Here is a 15,987-nt window from a genome sequence, read left to right as displayed (position 1 = left end):
ATTCTCTGCTTGAGAATCATTCCTGATTCTCTGCTTTCTGCTGAAATCATTCAGTTTAAATGTCTGTGTTGCTTCACTTGGATCCCTCTGTAGTGGCACCACCAAAATCCAGTTTTCTGCCGTTGTTAGTGATACAGTGTTTTAGCTAAGTTAGAAAGTGGCAAACAGCTACTTAATGCAAACCAGATTTGCAATCTGTGTGTTTCCAGAGCCTCTGGCACACGGCTCGTGTGGCTAAAAGGCCATAGAGTGCTGTAATCAAAATGCTGTTGTTACATAAATATAATGCTGCCACTTCTTTTGATCTAGCAGTGGTGAGCTCGGCTGCTGAGGATTCTGCTTTTTGTTCGTGTCTTGCAAGCTGAAATGCTTTTACATAAAACAAATGTCTCCATAAATTTGCACCCCTTTTTTTCCCCCTCCCTTTCATATTTTGTTCTGTGAACCCAGAATTTGAGGATAAGGCAGAATTCTGTTATGCTCTTCAGGGGAAAATAGTAGCTCCATAATTCCTTGGTATTTGATGTGGATGATGATTTGATACTTTATTAAACCGCATTTTGCACACATAAGCAACATTGGGATGCTGCACTGGGGTCAGCCCAACCATGTGTGCTGCACAGAGCAGTGCTTCCTTCTACAAGTGTAATTAAGTTGTTTTGAAGGAAGCTTGTTTTCTTGCCAGTAAAAGACCAATTTGAAGTACAGATAGGAAAGGCAAGAAATGCTTAGAAAGACAATAAGTCAGCATGCCAAAAAAAAATTTGTCCATAATACTAGGGCTATGGAAAAGGTTCCAGTACTGCTTGTTTCCATTATCCTTATGTTGATCTTGCTTTCAGCAGTTTTCTTTATTACTTACTTGGTTCATGTTGTAAATTTGATCTGAGAAAAAGATATTTTCAGGCAACTAAAGCTGAGAAAACCAGAATTTTTTTACAGTAGTGGGTTTGGTTTCTTTTCAGAGATGCTCCAGAGTGCAGGGAATGAATCTCCATAGAGTTGCACAGAGCAGAGTTCCTTCTCTAGTGCCACCCACCCCGACAGGTGATGCTCACGCTGCCTTGCTTTGTGTCCTGCAGTGTGCCCCAGCTCGTGCGGGAAGCGAGCCTGCACAGACCAAAACGAGTGTTGCCACCCCGAGTGCCTGGGGAGCTGCACGGCGCCCGACAACAACACGGCGTGCGTGGCCTGCCGCAACTACTACTACGAGGGCGTGTGCCTGCCCACCTGCCCCCCCAACACCTACAAGTTCGAGGGCTGGCGCTGCGTCACCAGGGAGTTCTGCTCCAAGGTCCCCGCCACGGACGCCAGCGAGTACGAGCGGTTTGTGATCCACAACGACGAGTGCATGGCCGAGTGTCCCTCGGGCTTCATCCGCAACGGGAGCCAAAGGTAACGCAGCTTCTGCCTGCTCGTCCTCTCTGGGTTTGCCACTCCCTCTTCAGGGCAGCTGGGGGGGGCAGGTTACTTGGGGTAGGGGCGAGGAATTTCAGTGGGGGATTACGCAGCTCCCTGATGAAAGCTGACTTACACCTTTCTATGAGGAATCCACCTGATGGGGGTGTGTGGTCCTGTGCAGCCTCAGTGGGCTCAGGTTCTTCAGAGGGCTGGAGGAGGTCATGCCATGCAGAGCCAGGTCTCCAAGTAGAGAGTAACAAGGCAAAAGTGAAGCCCAAGGTTAGAGATGGCTGATGACCGTTGTCACACAGAACAAAACACAGGAGTTACCTTGCCTTGCATATTATTTGCTTTATGTGTGCCTGCATTTTAGACATGAGTATTCTTCAGTGTATTTAATTTGATTTCTCTTTTTTCACTATTTCCAGGAGATAACAATGGTGTTTTAGAAGGAAGTGATCATGTAGATGGTGACAAAAACAATGCAGCAGCCAACAGTATCATATAGAATAATTTCTTGTACGACTGTCACTCTCCTCCTGTTTCTTAATTGGAGCAATGTTTGCTTGTGATTTTTGTAATTTCCAGTGGCTTAAGCAAGCAACCTTCATTACCTACTGTCCCTTGGAAATCACAGACTTTCAGTAAAGGATAGTCAGTGTTCTAGAATTTGTAGTACTTCAGTATTATGCTAAAAGATATCTTTGTAGGCTGCTGTTTTCTGGAAAGGTGATTGTGGTGATGCAGCAGTTGTGTGTCTCCGTGTGCGTGTCATCCATCTGTTCCAGGCAGTCTTCAGTTGGCATTTGGATGCAAGCAACTTAACACAGCCTTTGCCCAAATCCAGATATTCACCTGAGAAATGCAGCTTTTGTTATCTGCTGGAGCTTGTAGTAGCAGCTGTTCGAGCCGCTTACGCCGGAGTGCGCGGCCATCCTGTCTTATCTCGGTGTTGTGCTCTCTGCAGAGATTGAAAGGAGCTGTAACTCAAGGCTAGTAGATGTTCCGTTCCCCAGAGGTGCTGTTAACAAATAGTTGCAAATGGAAAGCGTTTCCAGCATTCTTTGTATATTTAGTTGAATCCTCTTTCTTGTGTCTGCCGCTTTTAGTGGTTTGTGGCATGTTAAAGAGCAGGATTTTGAAATAGGAGCTTACTACTTAGAAAAGGAGCTTCTTTCTGTTATGGTTTATGCATGGAAAACTGTTATCAATTTACATGTTTCTTTAAGCCTCAGAGGAAAGTGGGTTCACTTTCTTTTTAAAAAAATAAATAGTAAGCCTCTTTCCATCAGTGTTGTCAGCAGAAGTTTTTGTCTTAGGAGCTGGATTTGGATTTTTTAATTTTTATTTTTCCTCTCTAAAGTGATACTAGGTGGAGTAAGTAATTGTGAAATACTAAGTAAAATGCTAGAATAAATTGGAAAATGAAAATTACCTTCAGTGAGGAAAGACATTTACTAGGAAGAGTGATCAGAGGGCCTGTGTTGTGCACACATGAAGTGTCCAACTTTGAGATGAATATGTAGGAAAAAAAACATGGAGCATTTAAAAAGTTCCTGCAGCCAAAGGCTGGTCTGCCCTGAGTTCTTGTTGGTTGAGTTTGGCTGCTAAAAGTGCTTCTGAGTGCCTGTGAGTATAAGGAGAAATGAGGCTGTGTTTCAGTGTTGCCTCCCAGCTTCTGGCAGTCTGGTTTCTCTGTGTTTGGGGATGTGTGTTTCTTCATGTTCCCATCTGTATCACCCATTTTGAACCTGCTTAGACTTCTGGCCTTCCTCTCCCAATGTCTGTTGCCAATTAGTTGTCCTTGCATCAAGACACAATCTTCTGTTTCCTTAAACTTGCTGCTTTAATGCCTCTTAAGCTGTAAGAAGTAGTGACTAATTGACTGCTCACTTTCTCCACATTCCTCCTGACTGTGTGTCCCCACAGTTGTCTTTCTGAGTTAAATGGCCAGGAGCATGGAATTCCCTAGTGCAGAGCTTTAAATATTGGTTTATGGACATGGACATAGACAACTTTATAAGAATGTGAGCAATATTTTCCCATCTGCAGTTCTTGGCTGGCCTATTTTGTGAGGTTGGCCTGGATTAGCATGAAACCTCCCTGCACTCTGAGGCTGCCTTTGTAAAGGGAGGGGAGGGGTTCCTGGGAATAATTCAGTTGTAGTAAATGCACAGTTGTAAGGGCGCTGGGTTTTACCTGAAGTGCCTTTGACTTTGGAAGGACCACAGAACCTTCCAGAAGCTGTCAGACTGTGGGTATGGGTCACTGTATGAGTTACAGTGCTCCAGCTTCTCTGGAGTGCAGCAGGCAAGAGTATCCTGAACAAGCATGACAGCTTTCATTCTGGCCTGGAGGACTTTCCAAAGCTTTAGAGGGAAAAAACTTCCAAAATCCAACTCGGAGCAGTCTGTAGACTCAGAGTTGTATATCACTGTTAATTTTCTATGTCCTCCTCTTTCCTCACAGCATGTTCTGCAGCCCTTGTGAGGGGCCTTGCCCCAAAATTTGTGAGGATGGGAAAACAAAGACCATTGACTCAGTCACATCAGCACAAATGTTGCAGGGATGCACAATTCTCAAGGGAAATCTGCTGATCAACATCCGCCGTGGCAGTAAGTGATCGCCCTTCTCTTGGAACCCTGATAAGGCTGCTTTTCACATTTTTCCTTCTGTCGTCAGCGTGATGATAAGAACATTAAAAACTCAGCAAGCTGTTTGCTTTCCAGGCCCAGAGCAGTGCTCCTGTTTGATTTGGCCCTCTGCAGCTCCGTCCTGCCCCATGTGGGTGGAATGGGTATGCAGCTCCCAGGGAAAGCTGGTATTTTTGTTAGGGTTTTTTGGCAGGACAAGGAACCAAGTTTAGGCAGTTAGATGAGCAGTGGTTCCAAAGGGGTAATAAAGGCCCAAGAAGGTGGAAAAGTTGAAAATCCTTGCATCTGGATAGGTAAATAACTTGTCACATGGCATTGTAAGACTGCAGAGCCTCACTTTTTAAGGCAAGGTGTGGTGTTTTGCTAGAACAGGGAATCCAGAGTGCTGGGAGCTCTTATGAAGCCTAACACTGTGCTGCTGGATGGTCAGCGTTAGTGAGCTGGCCACTTCTGTCACATGTCTTGAGCAAGCAATGGATTAAATTTGTCAGAGCAGTGATTCATCATCCAGGGAGGTGTTGACAGTTGATGAGCTCTTAAAAGCAGAGTAAAAATTGCTGTTAGTTTTTATTGGACTTGTATGTCCCTATGGAAGGTCCCTTTTAGTTTCATGAATAGGATTGAAAGATTGGGATCTGTTTGATTCCCTGCCTCATGCTGAATGAAAGTTCCAGGGTTTAGTTACAGCAGCATGTGGATTTTTTTAATTTGTGGTCCCACTGCTCCAGGTACAATCTTCCCTTAGGGGAAATGTTCCTGTTAGCTGGGGCAAGCATGTGGGAGTTTTTTTTAATTTTATTTAAACATCATTTTAGAGTGCCAAAGAGCATCTGATTATTTGGTATGGAAAAGTGAGTTATCTGGAACATGCTCCGTGGCAGGAGGACTTCTTGATGGTTTTATCTTTGCTGTTTCATCAACTGGTTCAGTTTTGTAGCTGAGGAGGAACATACCCTCTCCTCTTCATCTTCAGTCTCATTCTCTGTTTTCCAGTGGAGCTTTCTGCCTCACCTTTGCTCCATACCCAAAGAGCAATTCCATCTCATGGTGTGTGCATTTACACGAGGGTCTTTTCATCCCTGCCAGAACGCTGGCTCACCATTTGGTGCTGGCTTCAGAGGGCAATGCCCATGGAAAAATCGGGTGTTCCAGTATGGAAAAGCAAGACTGGTTTCCCACTGTTACTCTGTGGCTTTATTTTGCCCTTCAACCATCTGGCTGCACAGGCAGCTGTTCTGGGGGAGGAAAACCAGTGTCTCTCATTTTCAAAAGCAGCAAGTGTAGACATCATCTTTTACTGAGCTACTGCTGGACAAAGCAGAATAGTCAGAATAGTCAAAGCTGTGAATTCTGTTACAATAATGGTTATCTTCTTCTCACTGTAGATAACATTGCCTCAGAACTGGAGAATTTTATGGGTCTGATAGAGACAGTGACGGGGTATGTGAAGATTCGGCATTCCCATGCCTTGGTCTCCCTGTCTTTCCTGAAGAACCTGCGGTACATCCTGGGAGAGGAGCAGGTGGATGGGTAAGTGTTCAGATATTTGTGACTGCAATTTCTCTTTCACACAAAGCTGTGGAGAATAAGTCTCCTTAAACCCATTTACTTTCATTTATGGACTCTCCTCTTCCACTAATATGCAGGGTTTTTCTCCTCATGAACACCTCTGCACAGCATTGCTCATTTGCATCACTGTCCTAATCAGCATGTTCAATTGAATATATGACAAGTATTTTATGGTACCTTTGCTGTTGCTTTTCACTTTAGTTTTTTCTGGGTAGATTCTTTACATCAGTAAAGCAGCTTTGTTTGTTCTTTTTGAGGAAAGAGTGTCTTCAGAAACAATTGGATTTCTTTGTAGCTCTTTACTGTTGGGTTTTAGAAGAGTTCTATGAAGAAGTGAGCTGAAAGGAAATATGAACGTTACTGGCCAAGGGGTGCAACTGGAAGTGAAACACAGTGCAAGTTGCAATTGTTTGCAACTCCCTGAAATGTTAGCATTACATGGATTATCTACTGAGCACGCAAAAGACTGGTCAGGAAAAGTTGATCCCTTGAAATGTTTGCTGTGGATTATATTGCTTCTATAATTACTCACCATGTGATACTTATTGCTGCACATAACTCCTGTTTTCCTATGATGGTAAAAGTTTGTCAAGGCAAAAGTTTTTATCCCTGCAGAGTGTGTGATGCTGAGGTGTGGTGAGGGTCCAAACAGAGAAGTAAATAGGTGCAGCTTTGAAGAAGAAAATGGGGCTGAGTGGGGAGGTAAACCAGATCTATAGTAAAGAGTTGCTTGTGCTAAAATTCCTGTGTTAGGAAATGACTGCAGTTACATACTAAGGGGCAGGGGCAGTCTCTTTGCTTGGAAGATGCCTGGCATAATTTAGGCATTACCACAGTCTAAATAACATGTCCAAAAATACTTAGGTGGAAGTAGGCACCTGACAAGGAAGGACTGAGCCTGAACAATTACTTGGGCAGAACTATGAGCAACAGAGAGTGGGATCTTAACCTGGAAAGCAGTGGGCTGCTGGAACAAGAGCTGTTTGTGCCAGCAGTGCCTTGAGGGGGGAGGGAGAGGGTAATTTAAGGCCCATTATGATTGTTGCTCATTTCATGATTGACCCCACAGCCACGGTCCTTTTATTTATTGAACTGGACTGACAAAACAGCACTGCAGATGTTTTGTTCCTTATTCAGTTGCTGTTGGCTTGCCTTGGTTATCATGGAAAGTTTAGAGGGAATCTGCTTTGTTTGTCTTTAGAGTTTTCGTTGCCTCTTTTGAAAACCATGTCTGTAGAGAACATGCTTTCACAGCAAGAAAGTTTCTCCTTGCAGGTAGGGAAGCTGAGATGGAGATGTGCTGCCAGAGGGGTCTCAGTGTCTGTTGCAGGGTTTTGTTCTCTCATCTGGTGCTGACTGTGCCAGGCCCCTCCATCCTCTGCTGGGGTCTGTGTGTTCCCTGCTGTGTGCAGGGATGGTGTGCAGGCAGCACATCCCAGAGCATCCCAGGTTGGGTACTGGAAAATGAGCAGTGTGTGGCCTTCAGGAGCAAGTGGGGAGATGATGACTGAGGAGGAGTTTCAGTTGGGGCACTGACCTGCTCTGATGTTGTGTTTCAACCTCTGCAGCAAACTGGGGGACAGCCTATAAAATCCAAACAACCTCCCCCCTGTTTTCTACACCATTTTGAGGCAGAGGCATCAGCTGTCAGGCCTGTTGGAAGGTGTGAACAGGATCTGTAGCTGTTGTGTGGTTCCTCACTGAGGAATTCACGGCTACTTTTCCTGGGATCCTTGTTGTCAGGGTGTGGTGGGCTCAGACAGTCTTCAGGAGAGCAGCAAGGCCTGATGTAAGCACAGCATTCCAGCAGAGCAGGCACCCTGTGCTGAGGGTGGGTGGGGAGTGAATGACACCCTCCAGACCTGTGGTGACACCTGGCTGCAGTGCAGGCTCCCATGGGGATGCTCCTCAGCTCTGTGCTGATTTTGGGGGGGTTTCTCAGCTGCCTGTGTGTGAGTGAAGTTTGGAAAAGTGAGTTGGGTAGTTTGTACACTGAGGTGTGAGGCTGGATTTGTATGGAGGTTTCAGAAACTCATATATTTAGCTTTTTAACCAAGGCAAGAAAACACTTAACTTTAGTAAAGTGCAGTACTTTGAAATCAACACAAGGTTTGGTGGTGTCTGTCAAATCCCACAGGCACTTCAACATCCTTGTTCTTTGCTGGCAGAAAGCATTGAAAGCACAAACATGTCTCTGCTCTCTTGTTAACTGAGCACATTCTTCTCAGCATCTGTGTGAAGTGGTACCAGGTATAGCAACTTCATTAGAAATCAAGTCCTGGGTAATTAGGTGACAGATGGAAATAAGAAAAACAACTTGTCTTTCACATTATTCTGAAAATATGCTCTGCATTACAAGAAATGGCAAATCTGTGCAGATTGGAGCCAAATACAAAGTTTTTGTTTCTGATTGCGTGAGGGAGGAAGTAATGCTAAATTTTAAATGGAATAATTGATGGAAAACCATAAATGAATAATATGATAGCTTTTTATGAGCCCTGTGGTTTGTTTGCCACATTTCCCTGTAGAAACTCTGTAGTTAGAAGGGTTTGTAGAAAGCCCAGTGTAGCTCTGTTCACAAGATCTTAGCAGTGTAAGATGGGCTTCATTGTGTTTATAGTGGATTTTGTGTTGCTGTAGTTAATGATGAAGGAACTTCCCAGCAGAGTGAAATAAATGCTGCCATGGTGGGTTATCTTGATTTAGGTTCATCAGCTACACAGACCTTTATCTCATTTCCCAGTGGTGCATTCCTGTCCCTGCTGTCCCAAATATCAGTGTCCTTGCAGGTGTTGTCTTGCAGCTGATGTAGAGCCTACAATCTTGCTTCTGTTGCATGTATGCTTTTTTTCCCAATTCAGCCCAATTGAGTAGTACCAGGAATTTCTTCATAATATTTAATAGGGCTTTCATAATATTTAATAGGCCTTTTGCATACAGCTTTGTATACAGTATCTGTGGAAATAAAGGATGTGCATGTTATTCCAGGGCTGTGCTTAGGGAGTGGGCTCAGCACAGCTGCCTGTGTTTAGTTCTGTGCTCTCAAGTGTGGATCCTGTGCAGTCAGTGCAACTGTTTGCTGTTGGGTTTTGATGTACAGGTGCAGCTGTACTTGGCACAATGTGGGAAATCTTTATTGGGCCAAGAGGTAGAACAGAAAGGCAAGGAAACCTCACAATGCAAACTCTGAGTTGCTTTTGTAAACATAAGCAAGAGCTGTGTTAATGACTGTGTTTTATTGTCAGAACTCCAGAAGGCTTTTCCTTCCATAAAGTACCTAAGGTTACTGCTTCCCATTTGCTACCAAATGGAAAATCCAGTGTAGAGACCTGCTGTTCAGAGGACATGAATTTATATATTCCTCATAGCAGCTCCTATACAACTCTTAAAACACGTTGGAGTGGGGTGGAGATGGTGTGGTGTCACCTTTGAGTCCTGTGTCACCCTCATGTCCTTGCCCCCTAAACAGTCAGGGTTAACTTGCTCCAGGGGAGAGAAGAAAGCCCTTTGCTGAACACCAGTTTAAAGTAAGAGGGAGCAAACCCAATATTTCAAAGTTTTCTTATAGTAAAGTACCTTGTTGGACTGAGCTGTGAATTAAACTATTTTTTCTTCAAAAACTCCCTTCTAGGAATTATTCCTTCTATGTGCTTGACAACCACAATCTTCAGCAGCTGTGGGACTGGAACCATCATAACTTGACAATCAGTGAGGGGAAAATGTACTTTGCATTTAATCCTAAACTGTGTGTTTCTGAGATTTACCGTATGGAGGAGGTTTCAGGAACCAAGGGACGACAGAGCAAAGGAGATATAAATCCAAGGAACAATGGGGAGAGAGCCTCTTGTAAGTAAACAGACAAAAAAATCTCAGTGCCAACTGCATAGGGGGGTGTCACAAGAACAAACCCAACGTGATGATGCATTGCTGACCATTGCAATATTTACAGTTTAGGATTTGCAGGAGGCTTTCAGCCCTTCTGTTTGTTCATGCTTTAAATTGGAGCTGTGAAAGTACCTTCACATGAGTGGAAAATGATGTTGTTACACAGTCCCCATCTCATCTGTAAAACCCACTTGTCTGAGATGACTTCTTCCCAAATTCTTTTGTGACAACAGCAGCAGATAACAATAGGAGCGTACCTGGGAAATGAAAAATGAAATCCAGTAGTTTGGTGTATCCAACAAGGAGCAATTTCTCAGTCTCCTTTGTAACTGTGCATCATTATAGGGATTTTCCTTTCTCTGATACTTATTATTTCTTGATGCTAAGGAAGCAGCTGAATAACAATTCCAGAGACACCAAAACAAACTGTTTCTGTTACATTCAGCTGCATTTAAGCTCCTGCCTTATACTGTACCTGGTTGCTAGAAATGCTTGTTTCAAACTTATTTTGCTCTGCTTTGTTTCAAATTGCTTGCTTTTGAATTCAGAAGACTTTTTACTGTTCTGCAATATTAAGCTTGAGCATATCTGCATTTAATTCTGGATTCTGCAATGGTCAGAGTTATTGGAAAGTCCTCTCTTGGCTTTGGTGGCTTGCACATCAGGTCTCCAGGTGCAACAGCACGTTTGAAAGCAATCTCTCTTCTAGGAATTAAGAATGCCTACAAGTTTCACCTCAAACCCTTCAAACTGGCAGTGCTTTTTTCCCTTGGTCTATTTGTGGTGTTTTTGGAGCTGAGTAAACTAAGATGGACATTGTGTATAAGTCAAGTCCCCTTGTTGTGGATGGTGCTTACAAAACTAGGACACGTAGTCTGCTGAATGTCTCTTTGGGCGTGCTGCAGACACGCAGATGGCCCAGATCCTGGTTGTAAGCACCCTCCATTCTTTGCACGTTCAATAGAGCAAAGCCTTGCAGTCCTGGAGGAGTTACAGACACACAGCCAGGCCTTACTACCACTGAGGCCAGTGCCAGCTGCTGCCTGCTTTTTTAAGAAAGCAGCACAGAAAGCTTTCTGACTCTGAGAAGGGCAAAAGAATCAACAAAAGCTCAATTGCCTTAGCACCAACAGTGCCAGTGTACACGAGGGTGAAAACCTCTTTATTTTCAGAGCTTCTATGGAACATTAGAAACCAACTCACAGTTGACAGAACACAATTTTCTTCATCCAAGAATTAAATTTTTAAAATGCTATTTTGTTTTGGGTTGGAAAGCTCAGTGAGTTGGTAGTGGGAAGCCATTCATTTCAAAGCTGTGGGCTTCCATCCAGGTCTGTTCAGAAGAGTAGCTGGAAGCTGCTGCCATCAAATGGTTGTGCCGTATATGAACTGAGTTTTGGAGTTCTTGGTCCAGCCTCTGATGAATGGGAATGTAAACTCCTTTGTCTTTTCCATGTTGTTCAGTCTCCAGAAAAACAAATGGTAGTTGTCAAAAGTTGTCCTGGAGAGTGAGCACACAGAGGCTGGTGACTGCTCTGCGCGTGCTTTGGAGGCAGATGATGAATTCAGTGCTTCCAAAACCAGTCCTGTGGATAAACAGGGCTTCCATTCCTCCCTCAGGGAGACTCTGAAGTAGTTTTCAAGAGCTTTCTGATGATGCATTAAAAGAAAATCCGCTTCAAAAAAAATTAATAACAAGTGGCTCAAGCATTTTTTAAACTGATTGCCAAGGTCACTGCTTACCCTTAAGCACTCAAATGTAGTAGGAGGACAGAGGAAGCTCTACAGAGACAAAGGCTGTTGGTATCTGGTGGTGTCATAGGTGCTACTGGAAAGGCTCCTTAGCTAAAACTGATATCTAAGAAACAAGAAACACTGACAGGTGATGTAATGCCAACTCTGGCATATCCTGTCCCTTTGCATTGCAGGTGAAAGCAAAATTCTGCATTTTGTTTCCAACACGACGCTCAAGAATCGGATTAAGCTGACGTGGGAGCGGTATCGCCCTCCGGATTACAGAGACCTCATCAGCTTCACTGTTTACTACAAAGAGGCGTAAGTAGATGTCATCAGGGATGAACCAGGGCAGTCCAAGGGAGGGCAGAAGATTCTGTTCCTACTGCAGGATGGCTCATCCAGTTTGTGTATTTCATCCTCAAGTCCTGCTTTTGTTCTGATTCTTTTCTTGGTGGAGCACAAGCCGTCTTTAAAAAGAGGATTGGTTTGAATGAGTCCTACAAATGGATTGCAGATCCAGCAGAAGGTTTCAGATTTGAAAAAAGAGAAAGGTGGATGGCTTGGGTCTCCTCAGGGGTCTAATTTGGAGCTCCTCTTAAGTCACCATGTTTACTGAGATATTTGCTTTCTCTAGGCAAAGAATTGACTAGAGAGCATGCCAGGTCAGGAGTTTGCCCTGCCACCTGGATGAATTGTCTGCTCAGGGTTTGGGGTTATTTAGACTATCCAGCTTTGGTCATTTCCTGCCTTAGTATCTCTTGAAAATGAAGGTGTGGGGCAGTTACTGGAGAAATCCAAACTACTTGGGAGATGCCTCTGCCTTTGCATACCCTTGTAATGGCTCAGATTTAAAATAACTAGAAAAACCAAATGAGCACAGAAATAACTCTCCAAGTAGTCTGGAGGTGTGAAAGGGAGGTTTGGGATGCTGGTAATGATACATGGAGTAGAGATGTGAGACATGGAAGCACAAATGGTTCATGTCTAGCATCACTTGGAAAAGATCATTGTGATGTTCTACAATGAAGCCAGTGATGGCAAGTGTACAGATATTAATAACAAGAATTTGTATGCTCTTTCACTAGTGTTACAACTTCTGAAAAGTAGAACTGTATAAATGTGTTTGTATTGTGTGGAAATAAAAGGGTAAAAAGCCCACTGGCCTGGTCAAGGCAGTCTTGAAACTCTGGGTTCTTTATGGTAAAAAGCTTGGCCACTGTCAACTACTGTTTTGAGTTGCTTCTGTTCAATATATGTTTATTTAAAGTCTAAATATGTCTGAAGCATTTCACTGCCTGTTTTGAGTAAAAAAAACAAGATAAATTTAGAGTTTTTTTGGAGAATGTTGCTTTACTGCTCATGACTAAAACTGAACTTTGAATTTTGTACTGCTTGGAAATACTGTTTTTCCCTAGTATATTCTGCTGTGGAAAGCAAGTAAGCTTTATTTGTTTCATTGGACAACTTTGAAGCAAGGTACTCTTATACATATATGACAGTCTTTGAGAGAAAATAACTATTTGTGCTACTTTTTTCTTTGAATATTTCAGACCATTCAAAAATGTGACAGAGTATGATGGGCAAGATGCGTGTGGCTCCAATAGCTGGAACATGGTTGATGTTGACCTGCCACCAAACAAAGAGAACAATCCTGGAATTCTGCTGCAAGGGTTGAAACCTTGGACTCAGTATGCTATTTATGTCAAGGCTGTTACCCTCACAATGATGGAAAATCATCATATTCATGGAGCAAAAAGTGAAATCATATATATTCGAACCAATGCTGCAGGTGAGATGCTGGGCTCTGGGGTGAGAGGTTGATAATGCTGCAGGTGTGATCAGTGCATTATTGTGCAAGTTCTGTTGTTGATACAGAAATAAAATTTATATGCAGATGATGTGCATAGTGCTAGCAGTTTCACTAATTATGAAAGTAGTATTAAAATTTGAATTAAAACTGGTTTTTTAGATACTATTTTCATTAGGACCTATGGGAGCTTCTTGGAGTTAGAATTTCAGGCTTTGTAAAGATTAATTTAAGTACAACTTTGGATTGGGACTTGGTTGCAGTTGAATCCTTAACTGTTGGCATAAGTAGAAAATCCTTTCTTTGAAATAAGTTGGTGTTTTTCCTTGCAGTATAGAAATGCATTGGGATTCACTCAAAAGCTTGCATGGAAATACCTTGTAGAGTGCTCTAGATTTAAATACCTTTCTTTTTTCTTTCTTTTTTTTCTTTCTCTAGTGCCATCCATTCCCCTGGATGTTATTTCAGCATCCAACTCCTCATCCCAGCTGATTGTGAAGTGGAATCCTCCCTCTCTTCCCAATGGGAACCTCTCCTACTACATCGTGCGCTGGCAGCAGCAGCCTCAGGACAGTTACCTGTACAGACACAACTACTGCTCCAAAGGTAGGAGAACCAAAGGCTCTTGTGTGGAAATGCCTGGGACATTCTGCCTGCCAGGGCTCTTCACAGGCAAGAGCTAAATAACGGCCAGTAGAGGGGATGGGTAAATAGGGATTGTTGCTGTATCCATGATCTGGAGAGAAAGAAATCAGCTCTCTTCTTTTCTTTCAAGATAAAGTCCCAATTCGGAGATATGCTGATGGGACCATTGATACAGAAGAAGCCACTGAGCCCACCAAGCCAGAGGGCTGTGGGGGAGAAAAAGGACCTTGTTGTGCTTGTCCCAAGACAGAGGCAGAAAAGCAGGCAGAGAAGGAGGAAGCAGAGTACCGGAAAGTCTTTGAGAACTTCCTTCATAACTCCATCTTTGTCCCCAGGTAATGGTTTTGGACACTTCTTTGGAGGTAGGGCTGAAAATTTCATCTTTTAACATTTCCTAGAGGTTTCCTGGACATGGCAACACACAGAAACACCTGGAACACTCAATATTACCTTTCCTTTCATGTGAGACATTCCACTGCTTTACTTTGCAGTTTCTCTTATTTGCCAATTTTCATTCTTTCTTTCAATTCTAGCCCATAGTAAGGATTCTTACCTGTATTGATCAAGGATTTCAGTGATGGTTTCTTTTCAGACTCAAGAGTCACTTAAGCAGCTCGTTGTCTCTAAGGGTTTTAGAGACAAGCAACACGAGGCAGACAGAGGGTTTCAGATGTGATTTATCTCTAAATAACCATTTAAGTGCTTGTGCTCCTAATGTGAATTTATCTTTGCAATTAAGGGCACAGTTGCCTCGCAGAATTGAAACTGGTTTCCTTTTCTCACTGCACTAATTGCAAAGGTCTTGTGTGTTTCCTGGGTCAGCACTGCAGAGAAGTATTAAATATTTCCACTCTCCCACCATAAACACCTGCTTACATGTTAAGTGGAATTGTAATGATTCTGTGCTGCAACACAGAGTAGATTCTACTGAATTATTGGTGATTTTGATCCTTGGGTTTCCAATTTATCTTTCAGGCAAGGTGTTGTTACTTAGGGTGATTGGATGCTGGGGCAGGGCACACAGTGTGCAGCTGTTGTGTTACAGTCTTTAATGCACTGTTAGATCTCAGTGGTGCACCTTGTCTCATTCTCCCTCCTGGGAGGGGAAGTCCATGGTCAAATCCTGCGTTTGACAAGTCTGGTGTGGCATTGCTGCTTCATTGATGCTGGTTCAAATCGTTCTCCATTGTGATTTTTTGGACTTTTATTCAAGGATGTGTTGGATTGACTTGTTGGGGTTGAGACTTTGATGTTTACAATGCTTCTTAGCTTTATCGAAAGAATGATGAGCTAAATACTGCCTCTCTTGGAAGGTGTAAAGTATCTTATCTGAGCTGTGTTGGGGTCACACGGAGCATTTGTGCAGTGATGATGAGGAGCAGCAGCAGCCAAGATCAGGTACAGGGAAGTTCCAGCCTCCATGTCTGATCATGATGGAAATGCTGAGCCGTGGGAAATCACAAGATCTGATTTTGCACTTCATGAAATAACACAGTGAGGAGTTTTGAAAGCCATGTGTCAAATCTAAACTACTTGAAAGTCTGTTGAAAAGGAAGTTCTTCTATTTTCCCGAACACTTGTAATTCAGAATATGTTGTCTTATCCCAAATTTTCTTGCAATCCTGCCCCCCTCCAAGAAAACTCATAGAACCTTGAACTCAGTAACAAATAAACTGATCAGTTCACAGAGAATTTCCTGAAAGCTTGTCTTTTTCTCTTAAATTACTGCCATTAGAGTGTTTTGTAACAGCAGGAGCAGATAAGGGACAATGCTCAGCAATAGCTGCATAGCCAAGCAACTTTTAAGAGACTGTATGTCAGGGAAATTAAAGTTTATGAGCTGGTGAGACATCTCCATGGGACAAATCTAAGCAGCTTGTTACTTGATGTAATTTTTTTTTCTCTCTTTCCCAAGGGAGAAGTTAATTAATGTGTTAGTGTAAGCCTCAATAGTAGTATTTGTTTCCAGAGTTCTACCTGAGTCCAGGTTATTATGAAAGAATTGCAGTATGTAATACAGCATGAAAGTATTGGATTGAAGATTGTTTAAGAAGTCTGTTGATCTAATCTCCTGTGTAACTTCTGGATGACCCCACGTGTGTTAGTGCCATGGTGGATTTCAAACAGGACTTTGCTTAGTCTTGAAGAGACACTCACTACCAGATGAGAATGAGTTTCTTCAAGGTTTTTGTTTCTCTAATGAGCAGGATGGCACAGGCTCTGTGTGTAGTCTGAGCAGTAACATAAAAATTGCCATGAACTACAGAAAGAGTGAGCTTTGCTATTAAA

General features: G+C 43.0%; 1 protein-coding gene across 1 annotated transcript in view; it reads left to right on the top strand.

Annotated features, from left to right (window-relative positions):
- IGF1R (insulin like growth factor 1 receptor) overlaps positions 1-15,987 on the top strand; it is a 165,632-nt gene that overhangs the window by 124,948 nt on the left and 24,697 nt on the right. Inside the window, exons 3-10 of the mRNA XM_058811014.1 lie at positions 1,083-1,395; positions 3,871-4,016; positions 5,441-5,585; positions 9,256-9,470; positions 11,438-11,564; positions 12,797-13,035; positions 13,492-13,659; positions 13,829-14,033. Of these exons, the coding sequence (XP_058666997.1) occupies positions 1,083-1,395; positions 3,871-4,016; positions 5,441-5,585; positions 9,256-9,470; positions 11,438-11,564; positions 12,797-13,035; positions 13,492-13,659; positions 13,829-14,033 (1,558 nt within the window). The remainder of the gene's footprint in view (positions 1-1,082; positions 1,396-3,870; positions 4,017-5,440; positions 5,586-9,255; positions 9,471-11,437; positions 11,565-12,796; positions 13,036-13,491; positions 13,660-13,828; positions 14,034-15,987) is intronic.

This window comes from Ammospiza caudacuta, chromosome 10, assembly GCF_027887145.1.
Source record: "Ammospiza caudacuta isolate bAmmCau1 chromosome 10, bAmmCau1.pri, whole genome shotgun sequence".
Taxonomy (NCBI): domain Eukaryota; kingdom Metazoa; phylum Chordata; class Aves; order Passeriformes; family Passerellidae; genus Ammospiza; species Ammospiza caudacuta.
The sequence above is the reverse complement of the archived record's forward strand: the minus strand, read 5'-3'. Positions and strand labels throughout refer to the sequence as shown.